At 44.0% G+C, this 16,066-nt stretch overlaps 1 protein-coding gene across 1 annotated transcript in view; it reads right to left on the reverse strand.

Moving 5' to 3' along the window:
- The window catches only part of LOC131272524 (cytoplasmic polyadenylation element-binding protein 4-like), a 218,446-nt gene that overhangs the window by 164,671 nt on the left and 37,709 nt on the right, over positions 1 to 16,066 (reverse strand). The window contains exon 2 of the mRNA XM_058274281.1: positions 11,733 to 11,838. Within this exon, the coding sequence (XP_058130264.1) occupies positions 11,733 to 11,838 (106 nt within the window). The remainder of the gene's footprint in view (positions 1 to 11,732; positions 11,839 to 16,066) is intronic.

A 16,066-nucleotide genomic window follows, 5' to 3' on the forward strand; every position in this document is an offset into this window, starting at 1 on the left:
TTCCGTCGAAGTCCGATTGCGAGTTTGCAAAAGATCCCGCCCGCGTTCCAACCCGGATTTTCGTTCCCCTTTCTACTTTCCGGTGAAAGGGAAGAACATCCAACGGGCTAAGAGTTGGCCGATTACGAGCTTCATAAAGTCCATTGCGTTCCAACTGTTGCCGACACTCGCATGTGTGGGCACGCAACGGAAAAGTCAAGCCATCAGGCACCGAAGCGCGTAAATAGGCTTTGGCAATGAGATTAGTGTTTCGATTTCCGGAATGCGGACAAACCAACGCAGACACGTTCATCCAAAGAAACTGCCAGAGAAAGTAACTTTGTCCAGCGCCATCGGGTATGGCAGAAACTTTCCGGCTTCCTCTGCACCAACATCGTTGGATGGAGGGGATGGTGGAGCCCAAGTTGCCGCCTGCGAGCAGCAGCGTGCTGGCATAGAACTAGTGGGCCAACATTTTGATTTGAGCCGGAAGATATTCGCACTTAATCAATCGATTTGTTTGGCTGAACTCAAACATTAGCTCGCAATGGATTTCGGCCCGAAACGCTGTTCGATGAGCTGGAAATGATAAAAGCAATACGTCCAGGCTGGAGGATTTAAATGGCAGCTTTACTGGCATTATGATGGTTTCCTGTGTTGTTCTGTGTTCAAAAGAGGAAAAATCAACCAGCGCCAATGCGAGCTGCTCTCTTCTCGATAAAAGCACGATCGATGTGGAGGTTAAGAAAAAAGGGCCAGGAAAACCAAAACAAGAAACGATCTTGATAGTGAGATTGGAAAATGGTCCAGCGGTGGTAGTAAAACGGATAAAGGAAACACTTAAATGGGCGAAACAAAAGCAAATAAATTGCGAGAAAGCAGTTCGACAAACCAAAACCCCGATCACATAACAAAGCATGGCAACGTGTAATCGTGCCACTGATAAATACAAACCAATGAACGTGTCCACCGACCGGGAAAATTTTACATGAAAATAAAGTACATGTCCGTTTGTTGCAAACCCCTCCGTAGCTTCGTAGTAGGTAACGTGTGGCTTTAGGTCATACGGAGCTACCAGAACCACTGGAACATTGCAAACACCATACCGAAGCGAGCTTGCTAGAATCCAAGATAAATAGAGCGGATGATAGTGGAGTGCAACGAGCAAGAAAAAACTCCACCGTCAGCACAAAGGAGCGGAGCAGTAAATCCCGATAGCGACGCAAACCCCAATCGAACCGATTCGTCGAATGTAAATTGGGGTGGATGAACGGGATAATTGTGATTTACTGAAACCGATTCCCGGGTTCGATTGCGACTCCGAGGGCACGCCAGCATCCACCGTTGCCCAAGGTTTTCCCGGGCACGCATCAAAGCAGCGCCCGAAGCAACGAACCAACGGGCAACCTAATGAATTGTAGTCTCGATTATCACCGCTATCGGGTTGAGTAATTTCGAGTCGCGTGCACTACGGTGAATTTCATTTTCGTTCCGATTCACTTTGATGCCACACCGAAAGCTGCACCGGGAATGAATGTATCGAATGTGATACAACGATTTTACAACTCCTGTGCGGCTTCCTGTTCAAAAGCTTGATGGATGCGATAATGAAAGTAATCCGGGAGATACTTTCAATATTTTCATTCATCACGTTCATTTGTCGCCGATTGTGCCCGGTTTTATCTGATGATGAGCTCCATTAATGAATCAACAAACATATCAACTGTGGAACCAACGAAGAATCAGCAACTGGGTATTGATTCGTAAAAACTAGTTACGGTCAACTTGTAGTATTTTCCATTTAAAAACTGCCAATTCGTTACTGGTAATTTAAGGATTAAAAAGAAGGTATAGTTTCTACAATATTTTTCAATTTCATTTCATGTATTTGTACCTTCAACTATTGCGACTTTTAAGTCCAATCCGCAAACAAATCAACTTTCTCACACATGGCGTTGGTTGATAATCGGATTAGTTTCTGGTAATGTTGAGTATGATATTTAAAAACAAAGTTCAACTACTCGCAACAACGCTTTGGAACACTTTTTCCCACACGACGCCTCGTAAATACTCTTGTTCTTTGTTGGCAAGTGCCATTTGAAGATCGAAGAAAGATTATCCTACCGATAAAACCTCCGAACGATGGTTGTCCAATTATAAATCACATAGAATTATTCTCCCGTCACTATCGGCGGCTTATCGTCAAGCAAGCGGCTTTGTGCTGCTACTTCCTTTCGCTTTTCCGGAACCCTTTCCCTGCCATCAGCCACATTTTGTTCGGATCGGCCAAAGTCCTTTAGTGAACGAGACGTTTGATGCTGCTCCCATCGCAGGTGACAATGCTTCGCGGCGTTTCGATTCGTCCTACCCGTTCGTTTCGCAGCCCTACACAGCCCTAAGCGGATTACCGACGGGAGGGAAAACTCCGAAACAAGCATGTCACGGTGATTAATCCGTGAATTTGTAATGAAATTTCACCCGGTGCAAAAACCGGAGACAGTTCATTTCCGGTCCCCGAGCCCCCGGTAATCTGGCCCAAGCTTGTTCGATCTGTTTTGTTTACCAGATTGTCGTCGTAATCTTCTGATAGGGTCTTCGAAGATATTGGTTTCTTTTGATGTTGGAGGATTACCGGAGCATGTGTAAATTCTTTCCCGTATTTTCTGCAGCACGAAGTGGAAACGGAAGATGACTGTAGCTTATTGCTAGCATCATAAATTGCACACAGCACGAAGTAAGGACTTCCCCGAACCCGGGACGACTACAACTAGCACTTCTTTATGGTAAACATCTGGACAAAAGCGATGGAACTTTTGATTAAGCTTTTTTTCACCCCCTCCTGCCGGGATACTCTTGCCGAGCAAACAGTTTTGCGAATTTTATCAACAAAAAAGCACCACACTGACGTTTGTTAGTGACCGTAGCAAGAAATCATTATTAATCACAGGAAAAGTAGCAATCACATCTTGCATGGAGCATCTGTTTCCGGAACGCCGTAGACCATCGCTAAATATGGCTGGAAGCTGGAAGAACCAAAAACAAAGTGTCGCTGGACAAATGTTGGTTAGGTATTTTTGGAAGAATGGGCTATGGTCACCGTCTTTTCTCTGCTACTAATAATGCTCGATTTGAAGAAGAAAAACCCGGAAATACAATCAAGCTTCGCCCGCCATCCATAGCCTCACGAATTGGCGCACCTCATCTTGGAGAGTGAGAAAAACAAGGTCACAAAGCACTCCACAAAATTAAACACTCTTTCCCACCCGGTTTCAAAGAGTCCCTCTCCCTTCCGGCTACAGGTAACACTCGGTTCGAGCGGAACGAAAAGAAAAAATTACCCAAACGCTCCTCAAAAATTGGGAGGAGGAAAAAGTGTGATCAAAATAGTATCCCCATTGAAAACCATGGCTTGCTAAAAACAACTTAACAAAAACGGCGGCTCCCAGGTGTGAATGCAAGGGATGGGCTTTCTTCAGTTCCACAAACCATGCTTCAAGATGATGCCGAGCGCTTCGGGAACCATCTTTTTGTTCCGGTGCGTCATACCGGCAACTTTTGTGCTGAAGAGCAGCTGCAAACGCTGGAAAGGTGGGTACGAGAGGTGTGCGACCCAGATGCAACATCAAGTGGATTGCTTTTCATTTGTCATCGGGGAACCGGGCACGAATGCGAAAGCAAAGATGCGTTTCGACTGCCGTAGCAGACGAAGAGATGATTGTGCCGAATGCTCGGGCGACATCGACGACGGAGGCAAAACAACTAATTGGACGGTAATTAGTTTTATGCCAGGTCCACACTTTTGTCTGACTCATCTGCAGAACTGGGAAGTTCGTTTCAAGTTTTCGATAGTTTTCATTGAAATCATCAGTGTTGAGAAGAAATTGTTGATCTAATGAAAAGGTTCGGTATACAACGATATAATTTCAGAGAAAATATACATTAAAGCATACAAAAACTCACAAATCCAGTATGTGCTGGGTATGTTCATGGGTAATGCTCATAAATAGGATACACGTACCTGGAAGCAGAAAAAGAAATAATTAATCAATGTTGCTATAGTAGGATTTTACGACTGAAGGTTCCGCAATGGTTGAAAAGCCAAACAAAACCTTTAGAAAGTTTCGATCATACGAATAAACTTATTCGACTGTCATTTTAATTTTCAAATATTCTCCTGCTTTCATATCCACACACTTTCGATGAATAACTAACTGAGCGAACGACTGTCATCTCCACCAGTTTGAATCGGTAAAACTTGTTGTTACGCCGCCGTGAAATCGCTTAAGCCAAAGCACTTTCGCACCCTTAATGCGAAAAGTTCGAACTCAATCCGATCAATAGTCAGCCAGTGTCAAAAAACAGTTTACAAAGTTTGGCGATCCTTCTTGGAATGCGCGCAGTGAATTCGGCCGCGAAAGCTCGGGAAAATTGCCTCAAATTTGTTCCTCATGCGCCATTTCTCTTCGTTCGACTGTAACAACACGAGAAGGGAAAAGTTTCCTCGTCGGTTGGTCGATCGATTTCTTGACGATTGGCTTAGCAAATTTGGCCGCCCTCTTGCACTTTTCTTGCTAACGGATACTTCGGCTATCACAGCTGAGAAGTGTGTACGTTTTGTCATCTGTTTTGATGGATCAGGTTTTTTGTTAGTAATGTATACAGTTGTAAACTTGTATACGTAACGTTTCAATAATTCTTATTGAAAAATGTACGAAAAAAATTAGCTATAAGTTTCTAACCGTGGTTTTTTAAGGAAACCATTCGTTATTATAATTCAATTAAAATTGTTGTATTTTTTTAACAGACTAACGCATCTTATTTATTTCGTCTCTTCTTTCTTTGAAGCTACAAGATGTGCATTCATCAAGTTACAGGGTGGGCACGCAACGAAACATTTAAATCGAAATTATTGTAATTTCCTGCTCGGCTGCACGCAATCTCAGCTACGTTGCCCGCAAGCAATACAGAGATTCAGAATCTGGCCACCACGGAAAAGCGTGACACGATGTTTGCCCCCCTTGGAGCAGGAAAACCAAACGAGCGCCGACCGAGGACGCGTCGTCTCAGTAATACGTCCAAACAGGAGGCAAACTCATTTGCATCGTCTCAAGCTGCTCGCTATCCTGTCTCGTAATTCGGACAGGTGACCTTTTCGCTGCCCATGCTTGGCTGCTAATTAATTGCAATCTATCGGAAGCTAGCAATCGGAAGTTTTTTCCCTGGTGTCGGAAGAAACGGATTTTCTCGACGATGTTTTTCGTTCGTGTTTTATACCTACTGCTGAGCCTTAATACAGCAGACTGCCTGCCTGCCCAACTGTTCCCAGCGGTGCGTTACAGTTCCTTCGGAAAGGTAGGCAAGAACAAACAAACGAATAAATTTGCATAATCATGCAGCAGGACGCACATTTCATGCTACTTTAACCGTCATTTTCTTGTTCCACCTTTTCTGCTTGGTTTTTGTTTAAATTTGTTTCAAAGAATAATTATGTTCGCTTGTTTTAATTTGCACATTTCTTCATTCTCCATTTATTGTAATTGCTTTCAAAATCATTTCCAAAAGTGTTGCAACAAAACCAAGGCTACAACATGAATTATATGAATTAAAACTGTTTAGTTTAATAAGGAGTAGTAAATCAATATGACTTTGTATCGATTACTAAAAAAGCAGGTAGTTCACGTAACAAAACGAATTTTCTTCTTCAGCTCTCACTTGGATGTATATGCATTGAACATTACTAAAATCTAAGAATAATTTCGTTGAATGAAGATTAGAAAAAGTTTCAGTGCCTGGGTCAGAGCCGAATTGTTTCATAATGACGTATGCCAGCTTATATTTAATTTCCTTTTACCTTGCTGTGTGCACCTTTGGGTTGAAGTCATTTGAAAAAACTAAAGAAAGTACAAATCACACACTGGCTCTGCTAAACCAGAGCCGCAGTCAATGTACAAAAGTTCTACAACAAAGAAGGCTAACAAAGCTCTTTGCTTAAAAATGTTGCTTATGTTGATTGCTGCAGACAAAACAAAACTAATAAGAATTCATACAGCAATTTTAATGGTAAATAAAGAAGGGAAACACATTTAGTTATTTAAAAACCATTCCAGTGTTGTGAAGGAATACTCTATTTTTGAATTCTCAGTTCTGAAAAGATAAATTATCGTTATTTATCATTCCAACGTTTACCCTTGTTTGCCGTTCGATGGCAACGCTTCTGTGGTACTTGTTTAAGAATTGTTCTCAACTTTATTATATCATAATGAAAATATCCCTACATTTCGTAACCATCGATCCGGATTTCCAGTTTTTTACACCGTTATCAGCCACCAGGCGTCTCCATGATGGATGGAACAGGACATTTAATCTATATGCAGGATAAATCAATGCGAAAATTTTAAATAGTTGAAGAAACAGTTGTTTAGATTTTCAGACACCTGCTTATGAGACAATGTAAATTGAATCAACGTTCTGTTGCATATTTCAAAATGTTTGAAAAGTTAGGGTTAGGTAGTATAAAAAGAAACTTATTCAAAGCGTACTCCAGCACGAATTCGATCGAAGTTTTGTGACAGATAAAAATAACTTCGTTCCTAGAGGGAAATTTTAATACAACCCAAACCACTCCAACCGAAAGGCATCCTTCCGACTTCCATTAAAGCATTCATTCCCTTTTCTCTCCCTCGTTTCTACAAACTCCCGAAGGATATCTCTCTTTGGGATAACTTTCACTACACCGCCACCACCACCACCACCAACCAAAGGCGTTTGTATCGAAGCAAAGTGCATATCTGAAAACCAGGAAAACCTCCCGAGTGCAAGCCCGCAACGGGAAAGTTTTTGCGAAGTGCGTGCCGTGGCCATTGTCACACGACTTGAAGGACCCGTGATGCAACCCAGGCCACAACAACCAAACGTTTACCAAGCTGTTCCGTTCCGAAGTGTTCACAATTACCTACACACGAACGATACGAACGTGGCATGTGAGGGCACGCGTGCCCCTCCGTGTATGTTTGTACGTGGGCGTGTGTGTGGTCCAGTTTACTTGCCACCTCTTCGTACTGCCAGTTACGAAAGAAAGTTTTCCACGAAAAACCTCAAACCGGAAGCCACTCTTCGGGATCGTTTTGAGGGTTAGAGAAAGGCGCAGTTCTTATTTCGTGCCATTTTTCTCAATCCCATTGCGCTTTCCGCGTTTTCTTCCCGAGCGGGCTATAGCAAGTGCAACCGCCTTATGTGCCGAACCGCTGCGCCATGGGAAAATCAAACCGCTCTTCCACCACGACCACGACCGCCAGCACGCGAGACCACCGTTTGCCAAAAGTTTTTCGCAAAACGACGAAATTCCACTTCCTTCGCATTGCTGGATGGTCTTTTCCGTCGCACGGAAAAGATGATTAATGGTTCCAGCGGTGCAGCGGCAATAACGGCGCTGCATTGAATGCATTGTCTCCCTTCCCCCTTCCTCCTGGTGCACGTAGTCAACCCCCGCAAACCTTCCAGCCGGACTTCCGGGCTGCATATTTCGGGTGGAGGGCTACGAGCTGAATGCATCTCCACCAACGAACCCGTGAAGCACGCAGCGGTTGGTTGTGCTGAGGAAAAACCACCAAAACCGGCACCCGGATCGGATCGGCTGCGGGACAGCTTCGGGCGGCTGGCAGGAAACATGGCGTGTCCGGCCACAATACACTCCGACCGAAAACCGACAAAGTTCATTTCGGCGCACTAGTTATGGGTATCATTTCATTGGGGGTTATTTGTAACTTCGGCGTCGTGGGCCACACAATGGCACTCCGGGCGAACCGGGCCCCAACAGTGAAGGTTTCGATTAGTTTTGGAAAATTTATCGCACCTCCCGACCATTGGTGCTCGGTAACCATTTATCCCAATCGGGCGCTAGTGGAGGGAAGATGTAAAGAACTGAACGAAAAAAAACCCACCCATACACACACACATGCAAGACAAATGCAACCCAAGTGGGGTACGGATTTTGCCCGGGAAAGAAAACATAATTTCCTTCACTCCTTATCATGCCCCCTCGCGTGCCATTCATGCTCCCGGAAATTCACACGACAATAGTACGGAAATATATGGAAAGCGTTTCACATTCGTCCACCATCTCGTCTCGTCAACAGCGCCGACTTCGAGGCACGTCCGGCGTCACGCCCGACCATGTTAGTGTCGAAATTCGATCAACTCACACTCAATCACAGATTCATCGGCAAAAGGTTATTACTGAACGATGCGTCTTCCGTGTCCATCAGCGTCTCGGCCAAATGTGTCGGTTCGTCGGTGGAAATGGCGAACAGATAGCGCACTCGGCTCGGGTGATAGATTTTCCTCACGCACATCGCAGTGGCATCATGCGCGAGGATGGACTTTTTTATTTTTCGTTTTTTCTCGTTCCATCTCGCCATCGGACGCCGCCGTGCGAAAAGTGGCCTTGATGGCGTCCCCACGATGACAGCTCCAGCGACGACGTCGTCGATGACGACGTGTGGAATAATTCAAATTTTCCCCAAAAGAGAAAATCGTAACGCAGCCTACGGCCACATAGACGCCGGCGGGACAGTGCGAACGACGTACACCGTCGAGCCAAACGGCATCCAAATCCCCAAAGACAGCCGGTGTGATACGGAATTCAATCTCTACCGTCTGAGCTGGTGGAAAATCGAAGCTGAATCGAGTTCGGAAGACGGTGGCCAAGCACGGCCAAACGGCGATGTTCGTAGTCGTAGGATTGGAGCATTCCTCCCTACCCTAGGTGGCGGAAATGCCACACGGGAGTCTCCGTCACTTTGATGCTGAGTGAAAAAATTTCCCATGCATATTAATAGGATGTTCTTTGATTTTAAACCGTTTATTTTTGTTCTGCCATTTCCAGACACGGTGGATCAGGAAACTGGCAGCATACCGTGTACGGTGTGCCTACTTAAGTGTCAATTTTTTTATTCAAATTCTTCTAGCACGTGTTCAGAGGCAACGATGTAAGCTTCACATTTCCCATTGCTCTTTGCAGCTAGAAAACCTTTGAAGTAAGGCTGCGATTTTCTAATGGAGTTGTTTCGTTTAAACCTACATCATAAAATAAGCCACAAAAGCTTAGTAATTTTCAAATGTTTTCAAATGTTAAATCATTCCCTTGTTTTAAAGTTGATTATTTCTTGGATATCCGATTCATAGATTGTAAAAAGAAATATGAATGCTGAAACCCGGATTTTTCACAGTACTTCTTTCTACGACTTGAGGCTAGTAGTTTATCCAGAACAATTTTTGTGCTTTTCCATTTATTTACAATAATTAGGAACCGTTTTATTTTAGAATATGATTTGAATGATTTTTGAATTGATTTTGATTTGAATGAATATTTAGAAGGATTTTAAATCATGTGTTGCGTTTTGTTGCATTTATTGGATTCAAATCTTAACACAACACGACACTTAATACAATACAAAATAGTGAACTTAGGATTGTTTGAACTAGCAAGTTCAAATGCAACTTTATAAAATGAGCTTATTAGTAAATCTCAACGGAAAAAACAATGCCACCCGTGGCGTCTTATTTATGCATTCTCTCCCGCTTTTTCTTCTGGGATTTATGTATGCTCCATGTCAAGTGCTTAAGTGAAATAGGTCAAAATATGTATTCTTTGGTTCAAAAATCCTTACAAAATAAACCAGTTTTCTGTTTTCTTTTAAACGCACAAAGAGACTACATCATTTTCCATCAGATCTTGTGCTAATTACTAGCTTAAAACATCATTTAAATTATATTCTTTCTCTATAAATCGCTTAAGTAAAAGGGTTTACATCTAAGAGCGAACGTGGAAGCAAAACTACCATCGTAGCACACATCAGAAACCGTTCTCAATGCCGCTTCCAACGACAGTCTGGTGTAAATTTCCACTGTCCCATACCATGTCAGCTGCACACTGTGCACACGTTCGTCATTTTCGCCGGCACACTAGACGTCGTTAACGGAGCCACCGCAATGCAGAGTTGGCGAGCGGCATGCATTTGCAGACCTTGCACACCGAAGAGGCGAGCGCGAGCACAAATTAGGACGATTGTAAGCGGAAGTGTCGAAGTACGCGTGTTGCGGGAAATGTTGCCTCCAACTGTTCGCACTCCGGCATGATGTATGTTTTGGCAGTGGCAACACAAGCCGGCTTCCGTTGAGGCTAGGCCCTGAACTTGCCCCTACTAGCGACGGTTCGTGCAAGGTAGAGCCAATCGGGAAACGTTGGATGCGTGCTGGGATTGTTTTAACGGGAGCCAAGAATGCTGCAAGTTTGTAGCACCATCCGTTATTCCTTGCTCCTTATTACATTGAGATGCGGCCACACATATTACCGTGTAGCTATAAACGATAGTAGTAAGTTACTGCCAAACGGTTACAAGTTTAAATAAGAAAAAATAATTGCTGTAAGCTCCGAATATTAATTGATTTCCGGCAAGAAATATCAAATTCAATATCCAGTCAAGCCTCACACAACTTTGAAAAAAACCTCAGAGGAATTCGAAGTAAATTAAAACAAAAATTCCTTAATTTGAATTCCACAACCTTGTCCATCGGTGAACCATTTTTCATCACACAAGTGTGTACCATACACGTTTTCAGATCGCTGGAACTCACACTTGATTCATACTACCAACCAATAGATCGGTCGTGCGGCCAAAGAGCAAAGCCATAAAATATTAGATGATTAACATTCCAAACCGCTCCACAGATTAACATCCCCAAACTCAGCGCTTCTTGGTTCTTTCGTTGCAACCGCTGTTTTTTTTTGGTTTCCCTTCCCTTGTCGTGTTAGTTTTGCTTCCCCTCAAAATAAAGGCGGCAGTGAAAATAGCTAAAACCTCACCAAAAACCAGATGATTAAAAATGTTCTACGTTCCGATCGTTAAGAAATTTCAATAATCTCTTACAAGGCTCTTTCTCTCTCTCTCTCTCTTCGTCCATCTGCTCGATCTGCCGATGGGCGAACCATAAATCTTCCTCGCAGGACATCGTAGCCCGGCATGCCCGGCCAGTAAGCAGACCGTCTCCACTAGCTCTTGGCTGGGGATGGAGGCAGCAAAGATGGCCCAAGCCCCCTTGGGGAAGGGAAATGGCTGATGTATGGAGTGAGGAAAGGTTCCGAGTGAAAGAAAAATAAAGAACCGTCTCTCAGAACTCGTCCCAACATATCATCGACGGGAAAGGGCGGGAAAAAAGAAATGAAAAAGCTCACGGATGACTGAGGCCGAGCGGAGTGTATGACGCACGATCGATACGGCACAAGGGTTCCGTTTTCTTTCCCCGACAGTCCCTGTCATAAAGGCCTATCCAATCTTAATTAAATTTTTCGCTCATAAAAAAAAGTACCCACAACCGTACGGGCAACGCGAACCCGAAAACCCTACCCGTCCGCCCACGTTTGCCACAGGCTCGGGTCAGCACGCCGGAAGGTGGTTAAGTTTGAGCAGGGTTAGCGTCAAGTATCCTATGGTAATGGCCCTCAAACTGGATGGCAAACATACCTCGCAATGCGAAACGATTGAAGATTACTGGGAAATGTGTGTGCCTCCGCAAAACCGGCGCAGGTGCCGGCCGCTTCTTAAACGGTCTTCACGAAATAATTGTGAATCAAAGTGTGAAAAGCATAAAAGTTTCCTATGACAGCACTATTACCCGGGCCGGTGAAACTTTGCGAACGCTCGGTGCCGACGAGCGGTGATTCAATTGTGGGGCTCACGGATGAGCGGACTTACCTTTCAGATGATCCGGCTGCGAGGCCTCACCCACGTTCCGCATGATGTCACTGAGGCAGTGCTCCAGCGAGCGCATGTCCAAACCATTGCTCAGCCCCGTCCGATCCTGGCGCCGGGTGACGAAGTGGTGTGACGGAATGGGGGAGAGAAGAGAAAAGGGAAAAAAAACGAAATAAAGTTGTTAGAAAATCCGGTCCAAACACTGTGAAGTTAAGATTGCGACGGTAATTAATGGATTTTGTGGCCAAGTTTTTCAGCATTACCCTCCATCTCAAGCCGCGAACCGAGAGCACATCCTCCGAGCGACAACGCCATTAAGCCAGTGCAATCTGCCTTGCCTACCCACCGGCCTTCGCCCAGACCAGAATTTCTCCTCCACCCTTGGTCCTCACCAAATGAGTGTCTTTCGCCTAAGGTCAACCATTGGAAACGGGGGGGGAGAACCCATTCATAAGTTCGTGTATGTTAATTTAGTCCCAAATGGCAAATTGGTACCGTCTCGGCCGTGGAAGATACCAACCGACTCGGATCGGTCGTTGGACCAGTACCTAGCGTCTAATAGCTGGGGCCGGGCCGGTGGGTGGGAGGAAGCGACAGGTAGAAGAAACTAATTTCGAAAAAGGTTAGCCAAGATAAGTTTCACTTTCATACACCATTCACGCTCGAGCGAGTCGTTCAGCCCGTAGAGGAAAATGCTGGGGAAATAAAATACCACTGCGCAACGGTATTTGCTCGCTAAAGTTCTCTAGCTGGGAGCCCTTGAAAAGTTGTCTATTTACTTTACATTCTACCGGGTTCGAGGTATGAAAAGAGGATGAACCTATGCCGTCATGTTTTGTCTACGGCCTGCTAGAACCAGGTTGAGTGGAAACGTCATAATAGTTTATGTTTTCCTTGCTCTCATAAGTGAAACCAGTTTGATCCTTTATCACGTCGTACCTGTTTAAAGCAAAGTTTTGCGCAAAAACTCAGTTGTGAAAGCTAGATGCGCGAAGAAATAGTTCAAGGTAACGCTTACATCGGTCAAAATGATTTGGGTCGATCGGCATGATTTTACAAAAACCAACTCAAACAAGCGAAGTAAATGACGTTTAGTTTGTAGTGGCATAAGTAAGGCAGCATACATTTTAATGTCACGTGTCTACACTGTTTGTATCGAAATTTTTACATTTTAAACGTTTTTGCCCATTGTTTACTTCTCGTTTATGAGCAACCTCTCGAATCAGAGCGTGAAATGAGGTGTTGGATAATCAGTTTTAAAGTTAAAATATTAATAAACTTCAACGTAGAAATAAATTTAAGTAGAATAATAATGTAAATAATATCAATAGCGATAGAAGAAAATCGCCTATAAAAAACGAAAAAGTATCACTGTTTGCGCAGATTTTTATCATCATTTTTCCATTGCTTGCTCTTCTCATTAAAGTACAAGAAAGGATAAAACATGTTTGTGCTGATTTTGCTGATACTTGCCAGAAGTATCCGCCTTTTTCCGTCATGAATCGTACACGCCGGGACAAAGAAGGTGTCGGCAATCAGAAATTTCGCACCAAAAAGGCAATTGAATAAAAGAAATATCTAACGCTTGCAAGCGTATGGAATCTGTGATTCCCGCATCCACATGGATCACTAGCGCCCACATTCGAGACATCGATTCAAGGATCGAATGTTTCCCGTGCGGAATGCCCCCGAACAAAATATTAAACACGAAATTTCACTTGCGCTCAGAAAACTGCGCCCCGTATGGGCTAAAGCGGACGCAAAACGGATGCCTTCCGAAAGTCGTCAAATCACTAAATTGGATCGAACGATACCACTGTGCGCCGGGTGACTTTCCCGCTGCACGGCATTTTTGAATGTGTGTGTGTGTGTGTTTTTTTTTTGCTGCAAATATTTCCAGCAGCAAATATGACACAAGATGGGGAAATCCGTTTCGGAGGTGGAGCAAAAAACACACAGGACGCCACGGGCAGCATCAGGACACTGCCATAATACCAACGCTCGCTCGCTAGCCATGCAACCATCCACGGAATGGCAAAACTGGGTCGTATAAATATTTTCTTATTGGATTTTAAATGAAATATTTCCGCCCGGTACTTCCCAGTCTGTGCTCCGCGAGTGTGTGTGTGTGTGTGTGTCTGTCCACTGCTTCTCCTGCCGATCCTAAGCCAATGTCAGACGGTCCTACCGTGGCCGCTTTGTCCGTATGTGCCACCACCGTTCGCGCACTTCGGGAAAGCTGTGAAAATCGAGCTAAGTTCAGCCGTTCAGTGCCAGAAAGATGGCGGCAGTCAATGACGATGTGCGGTGCCAGTCAAGACAGCTTCCTGTGCGCCTGCCAATGTGCATGTCGTTATGTGTTTTTTTCCATGAGATTTAAAATGTGTCGCCAGCCGGTAAAAGGCTTAGGTATGAGGCCTGTGCAATTCCTCCATTCCAGGATCCGAAGGTCGGGCCATGAGTTTATCAATCTCCCGAAGCGATCCAGCACCGATCGAAACCATACGAATGCGAAGAGATGGCGAAAGTTCCAGTTGTCCTCTGCTCCTTTTCTGCATCAACTCTTGCACTTTTCAATTTTCCCTCGTCCTTTTATCTGTTGCATGTCGGATTTTACGAAACCTACTTTCCCATCTTCTCCAACTTGGAACCCGGATCGGGAAACCTTCCGATTCATTCGCCCAAAGAATTCCTTACATGCGAGAACTAGCAGGAAAATGTCCCATCGATTGCACTCGGTTTTGTCCAGGTTGGGGAAAAGTAAATAGATTTCCCTGCCGGTTCCTGGGCAATGACTGCTTGGCCATCACACATGCTGCTAGAATACGCCCCGAAACCGCGGGAGCTCCTGCATGTGGAATGCATTTGATGCCGGATTTTATTTCCATGACTCGTACTGCCAACATGAGTGGATCGAAGTAAATGATCAGTTTTCCCGCGGATGGGAATTTGCAGAATAAACGTAGCATGTGGCTTGGAGCTCTGTGTGGTGGTACGATTATTATTTTCTGGACCTTTTTTCCGAATTCCATACTTTGAGCATTTCTTTATTATTGCTTGCCGTGTGAAAACAAGAGACTTTTCATAAATTTTATAAAACAAATTGAAAAATTGTAAGCATAGAGTACACCTAACGACATACGATGTTTTTATTGAAGATGTTCTTCTTTTTGGTAAAAACAAATAAATCTTCTGCAAGCCGACTTGAATTCAATCTAGTATTTGGTAAATATTTTTAACTAAATACCAACAAGTAAAAGTCAACACCACGAATGAACATCGCAAGCAAAACCAAACCAATCCCACAATGGCAATCGCGAAGAGTACATTCGATTCATTTCTATTTGTTTTCCACGCCTCGCTAAAAAAAAGCCAGTGGAAAAGTTGATAAACCAAATATAAATGGAACAGAAAAGACGAACCATGGCCACTAACTGGGAGCAAAATCGTAGAAAAACAAACCGGGAGAAATACATACGGAAATAATTCCGGGAACCAGGGTATTTGGGCTCGACCAAAGATCGAATGTCAAACGAATCCAATCTTGGCACGTTACTCGCGGGCGCGCCTAGCAGGTAGGTCATGTTGTTTGCGTTTGCTTTCGTTCCATTTGGGGCCGCCACTAAGGGCGCCAGGCACCGCTACAACGCAGTGTGCTGACGGGCTGATTGGATCAGGCAGCTGGTTCGTCAAGGTTCTCATAATAACTGAACGTTTGTGCGTTCTTTCGCCCGGTAGAACCGATGTTTCCCTACTTGCTGGAGGGCGGAGAAAAACAAATATCGTACAGGTGCCGAACGACAGCTTCTCCCGTTTGCGTTGCGTTTTCGATTGATGTTTGACTAAGGGGCGTAATTGATTAAAATCGATACACTCAAGGTCTGACACTTTGGACCGTGCCGGAAATATCTGTGTCAACGACTGTCACCGAAGCCATCTACGGGGGCATACGTATTTGATGGAGATATGTGTGTAGAACATAGAGATGAATGACCGAATAGGTCAAAATCTCTAAAATTAAAAAAAAAAAAAAATGTGTGTAGAACTTATGATATTAGAGAGTACCAGGAAATTTTCTCAAGTGTAGATGCTCGAGTTACCAGCAGAATAAATTCAATTCGTCTATAAAGGAAATTTATCAATTTCGCGATATTTCATATCCATTGCAATTGAAATTCACAAAAACTTTCACTCTACTTCCAAACTTCATCTGAAAATCATTTGTTTGAAGTCGATAGAAAACCTCTCAAAAATCTTAACTCAATCAATCCCGATGGCGTCAAAAACGAAAAGCTACACGCCAAAAGCCATCCTAGGCCAGAAATGTTTCGTTC

Source organism: Anopheles coustani, chromosome 3 (assembly GCF_943734705.1).
Source record: "Anopheles coustani chromosome 3, idAnoCousDA_361_x.2, whole genome shotgun sequence".
Classification (NCBI taxonomy): domain Eukaryota; kingdom Metazoa; phylum Arthropoda; class Insecta; order Diptera; family Culicidae; genus Anopheles; species Anopheles coustani.